Source organism: Vipera ursinii (genome assembly GCF_947247035.1).
Source record: "Vipera ursinii genome assembly, chromosome: 1".
NCBI lineage: Eukaryota > Metazoa > Chordata > Lepidosauria > Squamata > Viperidae > Vipera > Vipera ursinii.
In genome coordinates, this window is record NC_139512.1 from 318,476,124 (window position 1) to 318,495,453 (window position 19,330).

General features: G+C 37.3%; 1 protein-coding gene across 2 annotated transcripts in view; it reads right to left on the reverse strand.

The window, feature by feature from the left end:
- Window positions 1–4,548: 4,548 nt before the first annotated feature.
- TTL (tubulin tyrosine ligase) overlaps window positions 4,549–19,330 on the reverse strand; it is a 26,248-nt gene continuing 11,466 nt past the window's right edge. The window contains exons 3-7 of one of the 2 annotated variants that reach the window (XM_083350157.1): window positions 17,558–17,790; window positions 16,421–16,556; window positions 15,878–16,144; window positions 13,565–13,708; window positions 4,549–9,330 (exon numbers count right to left, since the gene is read on the reverse strand). In XM_083350157.1, the coding sequence (XP_083206283.1) occupies window positions 9,213–9,330; window positions 13,565–13,708; window positions 15,878–16,144; window positions 16,421–16,556; window positions 17,558–17,790 (898 nt within the window). In that variant the 3' untranslated portion in view covers window positions 4,549–9,212. Of the gene's footprint in view, window positions 9,331–13,564; window positions 13,709–15,877; window positions 16,148–16,420; window positions 16,557–17,557; window positions 17,791–19,330 lie in introns of both variants that reach the window. The other variant, XM_083350156.1, reaches the window with a different exon arrangement.

Here is a 19,330-nt window from a genome sequence, read left to right on the forward strand (position 1 = left end):
ACTTTTCTGACAGCTGGACGTTAAGACTTTTAATTTGTGATGGCACAATATGGAGGGAAGGGGAAGAGGTTTTCTTCTGGTTTTTTTTTTAAACTGTAAAATGAATATTTTAGGCCAACCTGACTACTCCGTTTCCTGCTTTGGAGTAGCAGAAAATGGTGCTACTGTTTTGATGGAGAGTTCCCAGGTAGCACAAAAAATGGCTTTTACCACTACAGGGAGACCTGATTTGTCTTCAGGGCAAAATAAAAACTGGTCCAATGTTTTACTAAGAAAAACAAAAACAGTGGAAAAAACATGCATTTCAAAATTTAATAAAGCCATAGGACACCTTCTAGTCAGGTATAGAATAAAGCAATTAAATGGGATATGGCTGCAAAGAAAACCTGCAGGATTGGTATAATAGAAAGGCATTGGATGGTGGTGGTTGTAGCTATGTTTTCTTTTTCTTGCCTCATATGTTCAGGTTTTTTTGTCTTACTCCTTTTCCGTGCTCTACATAATGTTTCTTATCCTGAAAGGGAACAGTATGATGTGTATAAATGTAGAAAAGAAAAAGTACAAACACAAAACTCACACGAAACAACAGAGAACACAAAACAATCCAGACACAAAGCTATAATTTATCTACTATCGTGAATTACATGTTAGAAGCTACAAAACAGAGTACAAGAACCTGCCAATCTGTATAATTGGGTAGTAGAATCATTGGTATGGTGAACCCAGTCACCTGTTTACTGGGTTCATGGCCCTCATAGTGAGTGAAGGCTGCTTGGGAAATGATGTGTAGCTGAATTCATGCATTGTGTCAATCCCCTTAAGGAAGGGATGCTATATAGTACCCCTCTTCCTCAAGAAATCATTAAAAGTTCAACAGTTCTAGACAATTTTCAAACTTCTGATTCTAGGATTTTCTACACTATTTTCAATTAATAATAATACTTCATTAAATGTACAGGTAAATGGTGTCTGATTCCCAGTAATTCTTAGTTAGGTCTCCGACTGAGGTATATTATGGAGATAGCATTGTTTGTGCTTGTTAATGACTTCTGATGGAGCCAGGGTAATACAACCATCCTGGTTTTTCCTGATCTCTCAAAGACTTTTAATGCCATGAACATACTATCTTTATTGATCCCCAAGTAGTAGACTTGTGAGTGAGGGCACTCTCCTGCAGTGTTTATTCTGATGTCCCCAATGTGTGTGCTTCTGCTCTTGCCTCTCTTGTTTTACATCTAGGTAAAGCCCTATGTCTGCAACCTTTCAATTCAGAGTAGGTATAAAGCAATATAGAGGTAGCCACGAAAAAGTCTTTATCTAAACACTAACGTAGTTCTGAAGTGGAGAAAGAAATGAGACAGAAATTCAAGATTGTGCAAATTGATTATTTTTATATAAGAGGGAGAGTCATGTTTTTTAGATTTTGTTATTATAGCCTTTAAAAATAGAACCACTTAAAAAGTATTTACAAATATGACTGTGCTCCCCACTTCCCATATCTTGGGGTTAGAGTGGGTACTAAGTCTCCTACTGGATTATGTATGTTGAGATGGTTGCTAATTCTTTTATAGACAGGTATTTTTTCCTTTGTTATATGGGTTTTGTATGTTTTTATTGTTGTAAACCACTCACGGTTGCCATGGAGTTGGGTGCCTCATAAACCTCATATAAATATTTATAAAGCTGCCTGACTCTATGAATATTTGTTATTCATAAATAAATTAAATCCCTAGTTGTTTTGTTGAATACTAGAGTAATTTTAAAAACTTGCTAGCTAAATAAGCAAAAAATGCCTATGAATTATAAAACTAAAGGTAAAATAAAATTATTCAATAAAATTTTGTTGCATAGCTTCATATGTAATGAAAAGGCAGAAAAATGTATTGCATTTCTGTCAAGAACAGGGTAAGTATAGTGCAGTAATATATAGATGAAGTATAGCCTACAGGAAGGATGGAAGGAGTCAATTTAAATTATATTAGTGTTCATACCTTAAATGAACACCAAGCAGAATCTGTTATTAAGGAAGTGACTGTTTAGTTTGAGAATATCAGTTGTCTACCTAATATGATTCTGTGGGATCAGAGGAAGGTAATTAAATATAATTACATTTTTACTATGAAGTTTGTGGCATTGCCACATCTGTTTAAAAAGGTAATACAATAATAAAACATAAAGCTAACTTTTTAGGAGGATTAGAGAATGCTCTTAAAAGGTAATTATGTCATTTAGATGTATGTACCTATGTTTTTATAAATTTTAATATATCTTTAATTGCATACATACATATCCAAATAAAATCAGATTTTATATTTTAATTCATTTAAGAGAGGTTTGAGTATAAATATCAGCAATACATGCATTGCTTACAGTCATACAGTATATTCCATCAGTCACAAATGTATACAACCACACTATAACTTTCTGTGGTCAACCCTAAAAAATCATTATGATGTAACTTTAGGTAGTATGTGTTCAGTTCTGAATTTTTTCAAACAGTGTAATATGGAGGCCTGAGGCAGAAACAGCATGAACGTGTTAGTAATGATCTGTATGCAATCCGGTAAAATTGTAGTCACAATATATTTTATTCTTGTTGGCACAGCTATTATAAACTAACAATCTTTCTACAAATAAAGCAGTAACTTAAGGTTACGGTAACCTTATGTCTGCATCACTACTCATTTAATATGCTTAATCTCATACCATTTTGCATGTCAGGCACATATAGTGGTTCTCTTTTACCTTATAATATAAGAATAAAATGGAGTGGTGGTAGAACTGGGCCTAATACTGTCTTGTTAGTGAAAAATAACTCTGCGTTCCCACAGAGAGGGCCTCCTCAGGGTGCCACCGATCAGAGAATGTCGATTGGTGGTCCCCAGGGGGAGATCCTTCTCTGTGGGCGCTCCGGAGCTGTGGAATCAGCTACCGGTAGAGCTCCGGATGGCGCCCGATCTTCGCTCCTTTCGTCGCGATCTCAAGACGTTTCTGTTTGTTCAAGCCGGCCTAGCCTGATGGGGATTGGTGGGGTTTTTATTCTTGTGTTTTAATTTTAATTTGGTGTTTTAGAACTTGATTCCAACTGTTTTAATATGGGCAATTATTTAATCTTGTTTTAACGTTTGTATTTAGTATTTTATTCTGCCCTGTGAACCGCCCTGAGTCCTCAGGGAGAAGGGCGGTATATAAATATTATTAAATTAAATTAAATTAAACTCATCACACACACACACACCCCAAGTAGAAAAAATCCGAAGGAGGAAAGAAAAGCTTTTTATTTGTTGGTTTCTGTCACATTGTAGGAGAGATTATTTTAAATATTTGCCATTTGATTCATCAAGAAGTAGTTATACCTTCATCATCTTAGTAAAACTGTGGTGTAGTGGTAATTTTTTTGCACTAAGATCAGGGAGACTTTGATTCAAATCTGCCCTGAAACACAAATGCTGAGGGACTTTGGGCCAACAAGGCACTCTTAGTTCTGACAGGAAGAAAGGGATGATGCACATGCTACCTTGAGTTCCTAGATGAAAGGCAGGATATGCATGTACTTGGAAAAATTAGAAATCCAGTAGGTGGTCTACAATAAGGGAAGGCTTTGATGTGCATTGTGTGCACAGGTATGCCTTGACTCCTGTCAGCTGCTTGGACTCATCTCTGCAGGAGGGTTTTTGGCAAGATTTGGGGAGTGGTAGAGTGCAACCAGCCCAAGGTCAGGCAGGTGGCTTTGTGCCTAAGACAGGACTAGAATTCACTGTCTTCACCAATTTGTTGAAGGCTTAATCATGATTAAGAAGCAATGATTAGAAAATTACTTACTAAAATTAATTAAAACTATCTTTGGTTTTGTAATAGTCTGTTATTAATCCATGGCCATTTTCTGTCCAAGTCTTTTCCATCTGCAGACATCAGTCAGAGGACCCCACATATACTATTAAACAAAGCAAAACCAGTTCAAAAAAGGTAATTAGTGGAAACAAATCTGATGTCAACCTATGAATAACAGTTCAGTCTTATGGATGCTTATTTTTGAAGAAAGACATGGGGAGTTCATTCCACATAGATATCCATAGAATTGTAGTTTGGTGCCATGTGTATTTCAAAAATCTTTGTAATTTTAAAAATTATTCTTTTTTCAGTATCACCATCCTATTTGGAGGGATATTGGGTGGATATTTTCTTTTATCTACTGCTCCTCTTTTGCATGCAAATTCCCAAATGCTTCTCACCCACTCCTTCCAATTCTTCTATAGGGCTGAGGGAATCTGTAGAGATTTGGATAGCCCCACCAGAGTGGAATGGAACGAAAGAGAAAGATCCACTGTACAAATAATGTTTGTGTCACATTGTGCCCATTAGTCCACCAGCAAAATACATTGGTATGCAATTGATTGCTTAAAAGAATTGTGCATGTTCAAAGAGCTGAATCATTTCAGTGTGCAAAGCTTTTTTTAAAATTACAAATCTGAAATATTTGTTTCAAGTATTTGGAGAGTGTTTTGACCTTGAAACATCTCCAAAAGAACTGAAATGACCTGTTTTACTCTTTTAATATGTTATCAAATCTTCTGCAAAACACTGATGCTTCATGGAAACTTAGTATCATGTCTTCGGGGAGGGGGGGCTCCGTATAATTAAATAAAATGACATTAACAAATCTTGCAGTGCAGCTGTATTTAAGACAGAAATAACTGGCATAGATATATCATCTTACCACTAGTGCTTTATTCTTGAAATGATTGGGCTTATGTACTTATGTTTTTACTTATTTAATTGGCAGTTGTCCATGTTTCTCTAGCAGCAACTGCTGTATTCAGAATTTCTATCCCCATCATTGTCAAAGCATTACCAAAATATCTGGATATTGTACATGAACATTTGAACATAACACACACACTCATTTTTTATGTTTGTTATAGAAACAAATGTGGTTCATTCATTTATCCATTCTTGAACAAACTTTCATATTTAAGATAATATTTTTGCCAGTATCTAGTATACAAATTTCAATCACTTTATAGAACAAATGTTCTGACTATATGAGTATTTATAGTTTAGTGCGTTTACTACTTAATGCTTTGAAGGACTGTAGTTCCCTAATTCTGTTGGAATAAATCTACTGACCAGAGGATTTTCACTGCCTAATAAATACTAGCATGCATGATTCCATCACATTATGAAAGACACACAAATCAGATATTGTAAAATATATACCCAATATCAGGTCATACAGACAATTGCTTAAGGTGGAATACAGCCCTTTTAAGAGATTTTGTTTTAAATAATCAGGTGTGCTATTTTAATATTCCTATATAAGGCTTTCCCAAATACTCACAATATTAAACATGGAGTCCAAAAGTTAAAAGTAAATTCTGCATGTATGAATTCTTTCCAAAGTTATCCTGTGTATAGCTTAAATTTTGCTTGCTGCCTTAATTTATACAACATATATATAAAGAAAAATAACATTGCATTGCATTTTTTTTGCCTGTGCAAGGACTGAATGCAAATAATTATAATTCAAGAAAATCATAGTGTTTTTACTGACAGTTACATCCTGCCTCCGCCATTGAAATAACACTATAAAAATAAGGGGAAAATTATAATTAATGGACAAACAGATGTGACTGTGGTAACAATAAACAGAAAAGTATGTTATTTTTTAAGAAACATGAACACTAACATTTCAGCATCTACTATGTAAAATGAGGCATATCCTAAGGAAACCTGGATGCCAATACAGTTACTAATTGCAAACAAGAACTGAGCAGCTGAAGGGTGTCCCTCAAGATATCAATTCTCAAATTAAACTTACCTAGTAAACTTAGGACATTGCATAAAAACTCAGGACATTACCTAGTTTGGTTTCCTATCACATTTAAAAATTATGGATTTCATTCATTTTTATCCCACTTTTATTAGTTTAGCAAATAATTCAAGGTGGCAAACATATACTCCTTTCTCTCGATTCATTTAATGTCAAATAAACATGCCAAAGTGAACATCCTCAGCTGAAAAAAAACTGTGACAAGCAAAAATCATGAATATTCCCATCCCTTAGAAATACTGTATGTTTGCAAGCATTCCACATACCTAATTTATATTAGGCCAACATTATTTCATTATATTCGGAGTATGTACTTGCAAGCTAATCAGTCAAAAGCTTGGTATTCAAGGGGAATTCTGGGAGTTGAAGTCCACACGTCTTAAAATTGTCAAGGTTGAGAAAGACTGGCTGGGATAGTTTTTTGCTTGGCCCTGCCAATTCCTTGTCTCTATCAGTCTAATGTGTGGCCCTCCATGAATTCTGTCCAGGACTGCATTCTCTTGTGTGTAAACCTTTTTTTTCTACTCTATTATAATTAATCAGATTACCATTCTGATCCAACATTTCTCCTTGGTTTAATCCTAATGGGTTTAGTTGAATTTCTTCTACCTTCTTGGGAATGTAACTGCAAATTTTAAGCATAAGCCTATGTTAGTCAATATAAGAACAACACAATTTATACTCCATGAATATACATAATAGTAGTACTATTGTAATTCCCATCCAATCTGAGTCAGTCTGAGTACAGTAGGATTGATACCTTATGAATGTAACAATTAAGAGTAATACTGTAATTGTCTTCCAACAATTCCCAATATCCAATCAATCTTCTTTTTTTGACTTCAATAGAAGAAAGACTTTTAACTGGTGGTTTACATCTGCCACATCATGCTCATTGGTCCACTGACAAATGGCTAATTTTATTTCATTTTACCAAGTTATAAAGCTGTCCTACAGCTTTGACATAAACTATTATAGCATGCAACATGCAGTGGTATCTAGAACAACAATTTATTTATATAATGAGTCTAATGATCTTAACAAGAAATATTAGCAAAGTGTGTTTTGGCTTCCTGAATTTCCAGCATAAGGCTATATGATTCAAGTACCCGTAGGTAAAGCAAGTTTCAAATTACTGAACTTATTTGTAAGTAAGTATGTATAAGTTCAGGATATACATCTGCAGTCAGTGTCTCCTTTTCTGCTAAACATTCTGAAGGCACTAACAGATTATATAGTAGACTGATTACAGTACACTGTTAGCTATATTTGTGACACCCTCATGTTTCCCAAGGAATCATGATAGTGTAGTAATATAATCTGAACTATTTTGTCTACCTCTTTGAATATTAAGAGAATTCTTGCCTTAAATATTTTAGTATGTTTTTTTCCCATTGCACTTGGCGTAAGTAACATGTTTTGCTTAAGACAGAAACTAGCAGCCTTGCAAGGAGGCAGTTAATTTTTATATAATAAATTACACACTAAAATAAAATGGTTAATTTTAGCATTGGAAGATCATGGATTCTGTGTCTTTTGTAAATATGCAAACTATGTCAGAGTGATAAGGAGAAGCTATCTTCTCATTACAAGAGAATGCCCGATTTATGGAGGTCAGGCATGAAATAGCTGTGGGAAAGTTCTATTTTAATATTGAGAAAGGATATTTTGCAGTTATAGGTTATAAAAAATCAGTTATGTTGCTTCATTGAGTGTATTGTTGCTGACGGTAAGTTTGCATATCCATGTCAGCCCTCATTTTAGAAGAGGACCAATGAAATGAAAACATGAAATGCCAGACTCCATTCTCTTCCTACGGACTGACAGTAAGTTCCTTAGATCTAGCCATTCTTCTTCTATGTATTCTTTTTCTCTAGGGGAGCAATAGAGAGAAAGCTGGTTCTGAGTGAAGGGTCTCTACTTGTTGATTGCTAATGCATATCGGCTGAAGTTCATGCATGGTACAATTTATTCAGTGTTGTACACCACTTTTCCAATAAGACAAAACATTCAAAGTGGCTTTCAATTAAAATATGCTAAGCCATTATTTAGCTTGTTTCATTTGGCTCAGCTTATGCAAACCAACCAATTGTGATGTAGTAACAAACTTTAGCGTAGTACGATACCTGAACCAACTGTATTATATTGGGATTAATTAAGGCTGGCAAGAAATGCAGAACTGGGATAAAACAATTGCCCTGCCACTTATTTGGGAGACAGGAATGAACCTTCCCTTGAACTATGATCTACTCTAGTATCACTTTGCTTCCTGCACATGGTTTTAACTGGATTTTTAGTTGTGATTTGGACTCAGTTACCGTGGATGAGATTAGCATCAGTTTACTCAGATTGGACAAATTAGAAAGGGAATATGAATTCACAAATAATAGAAAGAGATGGAATAATGTGGACTTCAACAACCAAACCATTGTTTTGCTATGCCAAGCGAACTGAGGTACAATGGCTATGCTTACTTAACCCCAAATTTAAGCATGGTTTATTGAATAAAACCTAATGGCCTGGTTTACATGTATTATGATGCCTTACTGGGTGCATTCACACATCATTGTCAGTGCAATGCATGAATTCAACCAATATTTGTGGAACAAGGGAAGGATCAAGGCCCTTTAAAAGCTTCCCTTTCAGTATCTCAGAAGTATTTCCATGAGGTAAAAAGCAAAGGGATGAGATTTTTTTAAAAAAACAAAAATATAATAAGATTTTGGAATTGTGCCAGCTTGTCAGAAAAAAAGGATAGTTTTGCAGTCTCGTACAGTTAGTTTCTGACAAAGAACATACTTTTTTAAAAAAAATAACACACAATATATATATAATGGCAAAGATACTGAAGAAACTTCATACCATGCAAAATAGGGCATCTTTTTAGTGTAAAATCAATATTGTACAAACAAAACAAATTAGGAGAGTTGTTAGGAACAAAGCTAAGGCACTAGAACTGCAGCAAGTAAAGAAAGAAAAAGTCCACAACTCTTAGTGGAAAAATCTTCAGTCTCTCAAGGATACTGATACTTGCATTTGCTAAAACAACTGATTAAATTAGAAGGAAAAAGATAAAGACAAGACTTGATCATACCCCTGATTTTGCTGACATTTAAAAAATGATTATGTTGTCCTCGAACATAAAGATTGGCTTCGGTTACAGGATTTGTTATTGAAACAATGCTTTAAAACATTTAGAGTTGATGAAAGCTTTTTGGTTAATCGGGGGCTTTCCTTTGAAATGTTCCTCTTCTGAAATTAAAAAATTATGCCACTTTTTCCCTTCTTTTGGGCAAGATGTGCAGATGCAATGTTCAGTGTTTCTTGGTCTTCCCTGGATTCGAACAGGTGGAAGCTTTCCAATGTGTTCATTTTATCTTAATTATGACAACTTTATAAATACAGATTGTTGGTTCTGTTTTTGAATGGTATCATTCAGAGGAAAGATGCAAGAGATGGCTATATCCACGATCCCTTGACAAAGCTCTGCATAAAGTTTCCTAAAAACCAAAAGTGGAAAACAGTAATTCAAATTATGCTTTTAAAATACCGATTAAAGTCTCAAACATTGATCCAGAATAACTGCAGTCTTGGCCCTGGCAACAAACTGATTTCCCAAGACCATTGTCTTACTGATTTTGATCATGCTCAGAAACTTCCTTCGTTCTTCCTGAAAGCTACAGCAGATGTTCATAGATTTTAAGGGTGGATTTGTTTTCCTCCATAGGAGACAAGAATTAACCTCTCCCAGAAGACAAAAATGGATCCCAACTGTTAGATCATTGCTTTTGTGCTCCTAACTTAAGCACATATGTTACTTTATTTTTCACCGCTTCATAAACTGCAGTTAGAACTATAGGCAGGGCTATCCAATACCTGTCCCTGGAGGCCTCTTATGCCAGGGGCTCCAAGAAAGCCAATATGTGCTGGACTTCTGTCAAAGGGCAAAAGTGATGTTAGAGTCATCTGTATTTCTCCATCTTTGTCCTGACTTTTTTCAAAACCCTTTCCTTGCAGAGGAATCATTCAGATTCAAGGCAGTTGGACTTGATTATAGTGGTGATGGATGCAACACTAGATGATCTAAAGGGCCAGGCAGGATACCAACCATCCTGTAGAAGATCCATCTTTATGACCACTAAATATCTTAACAGAAGAACAGCAAAGTTGCAAGTGACCTTGCAACTGGTCTTCTAGTCCAAACTCCGGCTCAAGCAGGAAACCCTATATCATTTCAGAGAAATTGTTGTCCAATATCTTATTAAAAACCTCCAGTGTTGGAACACCATCAACCTCTGGAGGCAGGTTGTTCCACTGATTAATTGTTCTAAATGTCAAGAAATTTCTCCTTAGTTCTAGGTTGGTTCTCTACTTGATTAATTTCCAGCTATTGCTCCTTGTCTTGCTTTCAGGTGCTTTGAAGAATAGGCTGACCCCCCCCCTTTTCTTTATGGCAGCCTCCTAGATATGGGAACACTGTATCATGTCGCCCCTACTCCTTCTTATCATTAAACTAAGCATATCCAATTCCCACAACCATTCTTCATATGTTTTAGCCTCCCCTAATCATCTTGTTGCTCTTCTCTGCACTCTTTTCTAGTCTCAACATCTTTTTATATTGTGGTGAGCAAAACTAGATGCAATATTCCTAGTGTGGTCTTACCAATGCATTATAAAGTGGCACTGACATGATCTCGATTCTATCCCTCTGTTAATGTAGACTAGGATTGTGTTGGCTTTTGGAGCAGCTGTAGCACATTGCTGCCATCTTGATGGCATGTAATCCATCAATGAGCATTAAGAGGGTGTAGAATTCAGCAGATCTCCAGCTCAATGTAAAAGCTCCACAGTGAGTCTTTTGGAGCCTTCCTGAAACCAAACTTTCCAAGTTGGGCTTGGAGACTGACAAAAGTGACTCTGGATTGCTTCTTCTTAAAGTCCTTTCTTTACCTTTGGAGAGCAAAACCCCCCAAATCCTATGGACATTGGGATGTTGCAGCGATTAAAATCATATTACTATAAGAAATTGATAAAATCACTTCTACTGTTTATCTATATCCTGATTTATTTTTTTTAAAAAACCCACCTATATGTTACACTGTATTATTAATAAACTTATTCAATTACAAGAAATGACATCATGGTTGAGAGCTCAGTTTACATTCAATTTCATTACGATTATTATTTTTAATCAGTTGATCTAAAGTAGGCTCAGAATAAAGTCTTTATATTTCAATTGAAAGATGAAGATTTTTGATGTTATTTTGTTGGAAGGAAAATAATTTTCAGGTTCCCAATCAATCAAACATTCGCAAGGATTCAAAATGAAAGTCAACAACCATCCCAGAAAAAATATTAAACACATGCGCAGACAGCAGGTGCTGGCCACGGAACTAGGAATGCATCAAAACACTTGCTTCTTTATCACTGGGCCATTTGTTTTCCTGATACTAGCTGAAAATAGCATCTTGAGCTACTACAAATAGACATGAAATGCTAGTATCTTTTGATATTAACTGAGCTCTTTGTCACAAAAGAGGGTTAATAGTTGCTGACCGCATCTTTCTCCACTTTGACAGGGGAAGGCAAGAACAGCTTTCAATTAGTTTTCCAGTGAAGTAGGGGAAACTTGAGAAGGGAATGGTAAATAAAATTGTATCACTGGAGGAGCCTTTATGAATTGATCCTTTTGCATTTCAAGGGATTACACTGGATTTCCTTTCATAAGTATGCAACAGTTGTGGTTTCCTTTGAGCTTCAGCCTGCAAATACTGCCAGCAGGAAAAGATCTAAAAGCAGTGACTTGGAAGCAAAAGAAAGTAATCTATTCATGCAGATGCCACAAATGGAGATCATTTGCTTTCCAATAAGTCTTTATTCAGATTTCTGTAAGTTCCTCAAACTTGTATTTATTTTCCTCTACTTTTAGGTGATTCCAAGAACAATGGTAGAATATTATTTTGTATATGTTCTATATTCAGAAGACACTGTCAATCTCACAGTGCAGGGCAGTAAAATATCTCCCTGCCACCATACACTGAGAAATAGTTGCTGATTAGTTTTAGGGAAAGATGAACCAGTAGAAAAAAGGCTCCTTCCTACATTAAGTCCTTCCTATGTATTCCTTAGCCCAGACATGTCAAACACAAGGCCCGCGGGCCGGATCCGGCCCGGGGAGGGCCCAGGTTTGGCCCCCAGGCGCTGTTCCAGACCTTGCAGGGCTCCTTCCCCTCTGGCAAAGTGTCTCCCAGCCACAACACGCAGCGGCTCTTCCGGCCCCTAACGCAGACATGTCAAACAGAAGGCCCGCGGGCCGGATCCGGCCCGGGGAGGGCCCAGGTTTGGCCCCCAGTGCCTTAGCCAAAACTCTTCCGTTGCTTATTTTTCATAGCTCCCTAGCATAAAACAAACATAAGAAAGCATAAAGTATGTAGATCCACTAAATTACAGTATTACTGACAATAGCATAGTTCTATTTGCCCAACTTATCTCTTCCCCAGAAGTAAGAAGAGATAATTTAGGATTGTCCAGGCAGAAGGTTTCCCAGTTGGCCATCTCCTTTTCTGATAACCTTATCTAGAATGAGCAGAAGCAACAACCAGGCCATTCCCAACACAAATAAATATTTGGGGCAGTGCAAAACATTTAAAGCCATCTCACCAGGGCTGCTTGGAGCACCAGGGAAGAAAAAAAATTAGATCATTTTAAGGCAGGCATGTCAAACTCGTGACGTCATGTGACGTCGCGCGATGTAGCGTGACTTTTTCCCCATTGCCGGCAATGGGGTGGGTGCAGTTTCGTCGTGACTCATCCGGCCTGTGGGCTGGCAGTTTGACATGCCTGTTTTAAGGGAAGAAGGAATATCCAAGATAGGCATGAGTAGGGTAGATTATAACACTTCGACCTTGGCAGTTGTATAAGAATGCAACTGTCAACATTGCAACGATCTTGGCTGAAGCCATTTTTGTTCATTTTCGGTTGCCACAGTACTGGGAGGAAGGATGGATGGTTTCAATGTTAGACTAAACAATATTCTGTCCCGTGGGAACCAAGGTCATTGCTGCCTGACTTTTGGCGGGCTGACCCTTCTGTTAGAAAGCCCGCCAAAGTATTCTATTGGGGAACATAGTTGATTACATAGTGCTGGGGTAGGAAGTTCAACTTTGTAACATTGTCACGCTTTGGAGAGAACTCCAGACTTGGTTTCACTTTTGACTGTGCCGATAAACGTTCTTTAAGGAAACCTCTTGTCTTGGGAATTCTACTTTTACTGGTCTCATCTATTGGAACCATGACAGCAACCTTGAATGATGGCCTTCCAGAAGGCCTGAAGACATGGCTTTGCCCTCTGGTCTGGGGAACAGATGGTGGTGCAAAGCAGTACAATAGTAAAATGGTTATACTGTTCCTGAATAGATTGTGGTCTCCCATTGACTGTACTGTGATTTCTAATTTTTTTTAAATTTTTAAACTTTTTATGCTTCTACGGTTATTATATTTGGGGGGGGGGGTGTTTGCTATTGCTTAATTTTGTAAGCCACGTAGAATAATAAAGATGAGATGAGATAAATCCCAGTAAGGAGGGAAAGGAAAAAAAGCTAGAATTTATGGTTCACCTATCCAAAGACTGGCTATGGACAGTCTTATCAGTTCACAACAGTTTTACAATAAAATCCAAGGAACATATTATGGCACCATTCACATATTCAAGGGGACATTTAAAAGGATGCTTACTGGGCACATGCAGGAGCACCATTGACTTCAATTAGCCAAACTTTCAAGTCCTCATCCACCATGAAATCAAAACCAAAGAGCTGGAAACTCTGATAATGAAGATGTTTGGTACTGATAGCAGGTTCTATACACATAAGGCAGCTTCTGTGAATAGAATGAAATATCCCATCACTGAATTATTTTAAATTATGCTTTGCCCAACACCTACAATACTTAAATTGAATAATAAGGTACTAAAAAGAAATGCCAATACTGAATATCTTTGCTTAAAATAACAGTAAAGGCACTGGGAAGGACTAGATGGTGGAATTTACTCACTGAACAGATTCACAGATTGCATTAAATCCATAATGTAGTTTTATAGTTTTGACTCAGTATGTTGTGTGAACAGTTAAGTATTTATGGCTGCTTTCCAGGACCCGTTTCTCAGTTGTTTTGTATTTCACTCCATATAACTGCACTGGTCAAGGTGGTGGGAAATTGTGGAAGTTGTGGTCCAGCATATCTGGAGCCCAACAAGTAGGATTTTAAATGATTTTGTATTCATGTTTAAAAATCTACACTGTCCAAAATTAGCAAAGCATACAATAAAACTATCAATGGAGGGGTTTTTCCCCGACAGACAGTTAAGATAAGCCAAATTCTCTTATAGATTATCTAAAGTAAAGGTAAAGGTTTCCCCTGTCCAGCTCATATCTATTTCTTAGCCGAGGGAGCCAGCATTGTCCGAAGACCCTTTTGCTGGTCCTATAGGGCCAGCATGACTACATGCCATGATGTACGAAATGCTTCCCACTAAAGTGGTACCTATTTATCTACTCGCATTTATATGCTTTCGAACTGCTAGGTGGGCAGGAGCTGGGCCAAGTAATGGGAGCTCACTCCGTTACACAGCACTCAGGTCTTGAGCCCAAGCTGTAAGCTTTCCAGCTGACATGGTTAGCGTTTTTAACTTCCTGTTTTATTTTAGGAATTGTATTACATTTTAAAACTTTTTAAATTGTATTAAACTGTATTAAATTTTTACATTGTACTAAGTGTATTAAATTTTTAAACTTTTCACTTTAGCATAAATGTTTGCAAGCAGCATTCCGTGGCAGGTAATGGACTTAACATGATGCAAGTCATCCTAATGATACACATTAAGGATGTTTTCCTGAAAGCAGGCTTGCTATAGAATAGACACCTAGAAGCTTTGTGCCTGCTTAAACTTGCCTTATGTCATAAACATACAAAACGGTAGAAACATTAATTACAGGTAGTTCTCAACTTACAACCATTTGTTTAGTGACCGTTTGAAATTAACAACAGTGAAAAAAGTTACTTATGATCTTTTTCACACTTACAACCACTGCAGCATCACCATGGTTACATGATCAAAATTCGGACAATTGGCAACCGGTATGTATTTACGATGGTTGCGGTGCCCCAGGATCATGTATCACCATTTGTGACAAGCTAAGTCAATGGGGAAGCCAGATTCACTTAACAACTATGTTACTAACAACTACTGTGTTTCATTTAACAATTGTGGCAAGAAAGGTCATACAATGGGATGAAACTTACTTAAGGCTGTCTCACTTAGCAACAGAAATTTGGGGCTCAATTGTGGTCATAATTCGAGGACTACCTGTAATGGAGAAGGAAATTGTTGGGTATTCCTAGAATTTTTTTTTTAAATTCCATTTATATCCCGCCCTTCTCCGAAGACTCAGGGCGGCTTACAAGCTTAGCAGTAGCCTTCATTCTATGTATATGCCTGCTTATTAGGGCTTTCACACACACACACACCCCAAGCGGCATTATTACAAAGTCAGCTTAATTGCCCCCAACAATCTGGGTCCTCATTTTACCTACCTCGGAAGGATGGAAGGCTGAGTCAACCTTGAGCCTGGTGGGACTCAAACCTCCACTAATTGCAGGCAGCTGGTGTTACTTAAGGAGGCATTAGCCCACTGCTAATTGTTTTCATGTAGCAAAAAAAGGAGCTAAAGCCCCTGTATATATTAAATGTCACTGCAAATAGAGGAAGACTGTGTGTGTGAGAGAGAGAGACAGAGGGGGGAGAGGGAGGGGGGGAGAGGGAGAGAGCCTGGAAAATTCCTGTCCCTTTTCTCCATTCTCTGAGACATTCACTATTCAAATTCCAAGGGAGACTTCACATAGCCTCCAGAGAGCATCTTTGGCCATACAGTTCCTCTTGGCTTCTAGTCTCAGGTTGTTATAGTGCAGATAATATGTGAATAATTGTGCAAAAAAGCTTTTGCTTTTTTTGCAGGTAGGCTGGGATGAAAATGAAAGACCAATACATACCTTATTATATTTTTGACTTGCAGTAAGATTGTATTTTCTAAAGTAACGTTCAAAGTATTCACCAGGTACTGATTAAACTCTCCAAAAAACATTTCATTCCCTTCTTCATATCTCCCATAGTTTTTAGAATACTCTTTCTGTATGCAGTGATTGGTCAAATGACAGGTTTTGTCCAGGAAATTAGCACTATTATAAGCTTCTGAAGAGGTCCGTAGAACACCTTCTCTGTAGAGGTAGATACTATACTGATGATCCACTAGGACCCAACTTCTAAAAGTTAGAAAAACAACATATTACAGTGTATAGGTTTTTTAAAGAAAACAAAAACCAAAGTTAGATACTACAATTTCACATCAGAAGAATCAGATTTAATAACAAATATTTGACAATGTGTGGAAATTAAAGTGAATTAAAAATATTTACATAAAAGTAAAAAAAGAATACAAATGCAGATATCCACTGCATTTGAACAAACCTAAATTGACAGAAAATTAATGAGAAGCACCTCAGATACAAAATATTTTTTTAAAAGCAAATCATTACCTAATATCAAATTTGCGATGGCCTGGTTCTAAGAGCATAGGCTTCTCCAAGTATTTTTGAATCACATGCACTTGTCCTTGATTATCTATAAAATCCAGAAGTTCAGTAGCCTCTGAAGAAATAAGAATTCCTTCACCTAATTAAAGAAAACAAAAGGGTTGGACAGAGAAGTACTAAATAAAATATCAACAATCCAACCCTAGCATTCTTAGAATTGTAACTCAAAACATCTTTGGAGTTTAATATCAATAGAAGACAGAAAATAGGAGAATAACTCAGGGTTGAACTGTGGGGTCCTTGGTCCTCTCTGGACTTGACTGTTTTCTTGTAGGTATTTTATTACCTGGGTGGAGCATAGCTGAAATCAAGGAAGTACCAAAGAGAAAAATACACCCACACCAATACTGACAGGGCAAGCTCTGTATATAAACAGAGAGCAAGCCCTACTCTCTTCTAGCACTGAAGATGTTACCTAGCCAGGTAATGAAAGATCTGCAAAAAAAATCAGTTTTCTAGGCTGCTGGTATAGTAATAAAGCAGTTACTGGGCCCCAAAAAGTAGGCTGGATTACTTTTCTCACACAACAATCTTTGTCAGTGAAGTTGTGGTCTGGTCTCAACAGATCTGCAAGAAAGCTACTACACAATATTTGATCTCGGGGGAAGGGAATAATTTTAAGTTGGCTTTAGTATCAATCTCTTTTTCCAGATTCTGTACATTTTCTCCATCAATTTTAATCAAATTCTGCCTGCCTCCCAGCACACAATCCTGGCTGACTTTGCATATCAAGCTGTACCATGGTTTGTCAAACAGGCCACAATTGCTAATGTATCCCCAAAAGCCCAAAATTTTGACTGAAAAATGCAACAGTTGAGCTCATGTGACACACTAGGTATAAAACAAAACAAACACCACATTGTGGCTTAGCTTAAAGTACTACTTTGCCCATGGAAGCCGGAATATGTCTGAATCAAAGCCAATCAGTAATTGAATACCAAAGTTGGAATTTGAATATGGGATCTTTTTTTATTAATAAGCCATGGTTTTTATACTCCATAGCTCCCTAACTTCTCTTGGATAAATAAAAAACCCTACACAAATAAAAGTAATGCATTCCAGAGTCTGTCAGAAATTAACCTTTGGCTCCTGCTGAAGATTTGGCTATCCATACATTTCCTTCTCCACTCTCTTTCCTCTTCTGATAGGATGACAGAAAGACTTCTCTTTCATCTGTTCTTGTGTTGTTTATCAGATGATGAAGCCCATTCTCAGCTGGAGCTACAGGTGTCTTTAAATTGGTTGGATAAATCACATAGGATTCTGGAAACCATGTGCAAGCCTCCACCAATTCAGGACTTGTCTTGATTAATCTACAGAGAAAGAAAGGGTGGAGGGAGGGAGGGAAGAGAGAGAGGGGGAGAGAGAGAGAGATCTTAGCTGGTCTTGTTGACTTAAACATCTTTCATATTACTGCCAATTGTCTCCAACACATTTGGATCAATCCAATAATTTCTGTTTTCCAGAACACAGTACGGAAATTAATGCAGTAACTCAGTGACTCTATTTCTCAATGAATGCATGTGTTTCCAAAACTATAGGAAAACTATTTTTTTGGAAAACATTCCTATGATGGAAATAATACATTCTCTATTCCTTGCTCATCTACATATGTCTTGAAGGACAAATACAGCTTATTAGTAGACAAATGGAACGTAGGAGCTTCAGTTTCTTTAGATAAGGGGAAATGCTTCTCAAAAACTCCAGATAACTACTGCTACTCAAAGTATTTAATACTGAGGTGAATGCTGTTCTAGGGTAGCTGTCATGAAAGACATGTTTCAAAACCTTGATCTGATGTCTTCTTCAAACCAGCAACCTAAGATCTTCGGATCCGAGGCTCAATGACTGAAACAAACAATCAGTACATGAACCCTAAGAATGAGGCCTCCTCTAGAACAATAGTTCATAGTAGAACAATAGTTCATAGTAGTTTTCAAATACATGTTATCATTCTGTATTAATTAGATAATTAAGGACTTTATAGCCCTTCCTGTCTGCTTATATAAACACTGTGCAACTACAGCCTATGACCAAATTTTGGCTCCTTTTGAAGCCCCTTTTATTTCCCTGTCATTATGGGATGTGGTGGTTCAGTGGGTTAGAACGCTGAGCTTGTCGATCAGGTCGGCAGTCTGGTGGGTCGAATCCCGAGTGCCGCGTAACATAGTGAACGCCTGTTACTCATCCCAGCTTCTGCCAACCTAGCAGTTCAAAAGCACGTAAAAATGCAAGTAGAGAAATAGGGACCACTACGGTGGGAAGGTAACAGCATTCCGTGCACCTTTGGCATCTAGCCATGCCAGCCACGACCACGGAGACGTCCTCGGACAAGCGCTGGCTCTTCAGCTTTGAAACGGAGATGAGCACCGGCCCCTAGAGTTGGAAACGATTAGCACGCATGTGCGGGGGAACCTTTACCTTTACCTTAAAAAAACAATTCCAGTGGATCTGCCAAAGACCTCTGGCTTTCTGATCCCAAAGCAGCCAGCTACTCGACCTCCAGGAAGAACAAGGCCATGGGAACAACTCTTGTTACTGCAAGTAATTACTGAACATGATGATCCCGATCTTGGGGGAAAGGTGGTACATTTTGATAATCTTATCCCTTATGAAATATATTCTAATCTTATTACCTTAAAGCTATTTTAAGGTGGGAGCCAATGTATTCCGTTATGCCTGATACGTAGTAACCTGTACAATTTTACTTCCTTTTATCTACCTCCACACCTGCCACCATTCAAACCTATTAGAATTGTCCAGAACTGGTATTATAAGCAAAAGAGAAAAAGCATCTCTTTCTGTACACTTTTTCCACATTATAAGCCAATGAAAGAAAGCTCCTTAAAATTA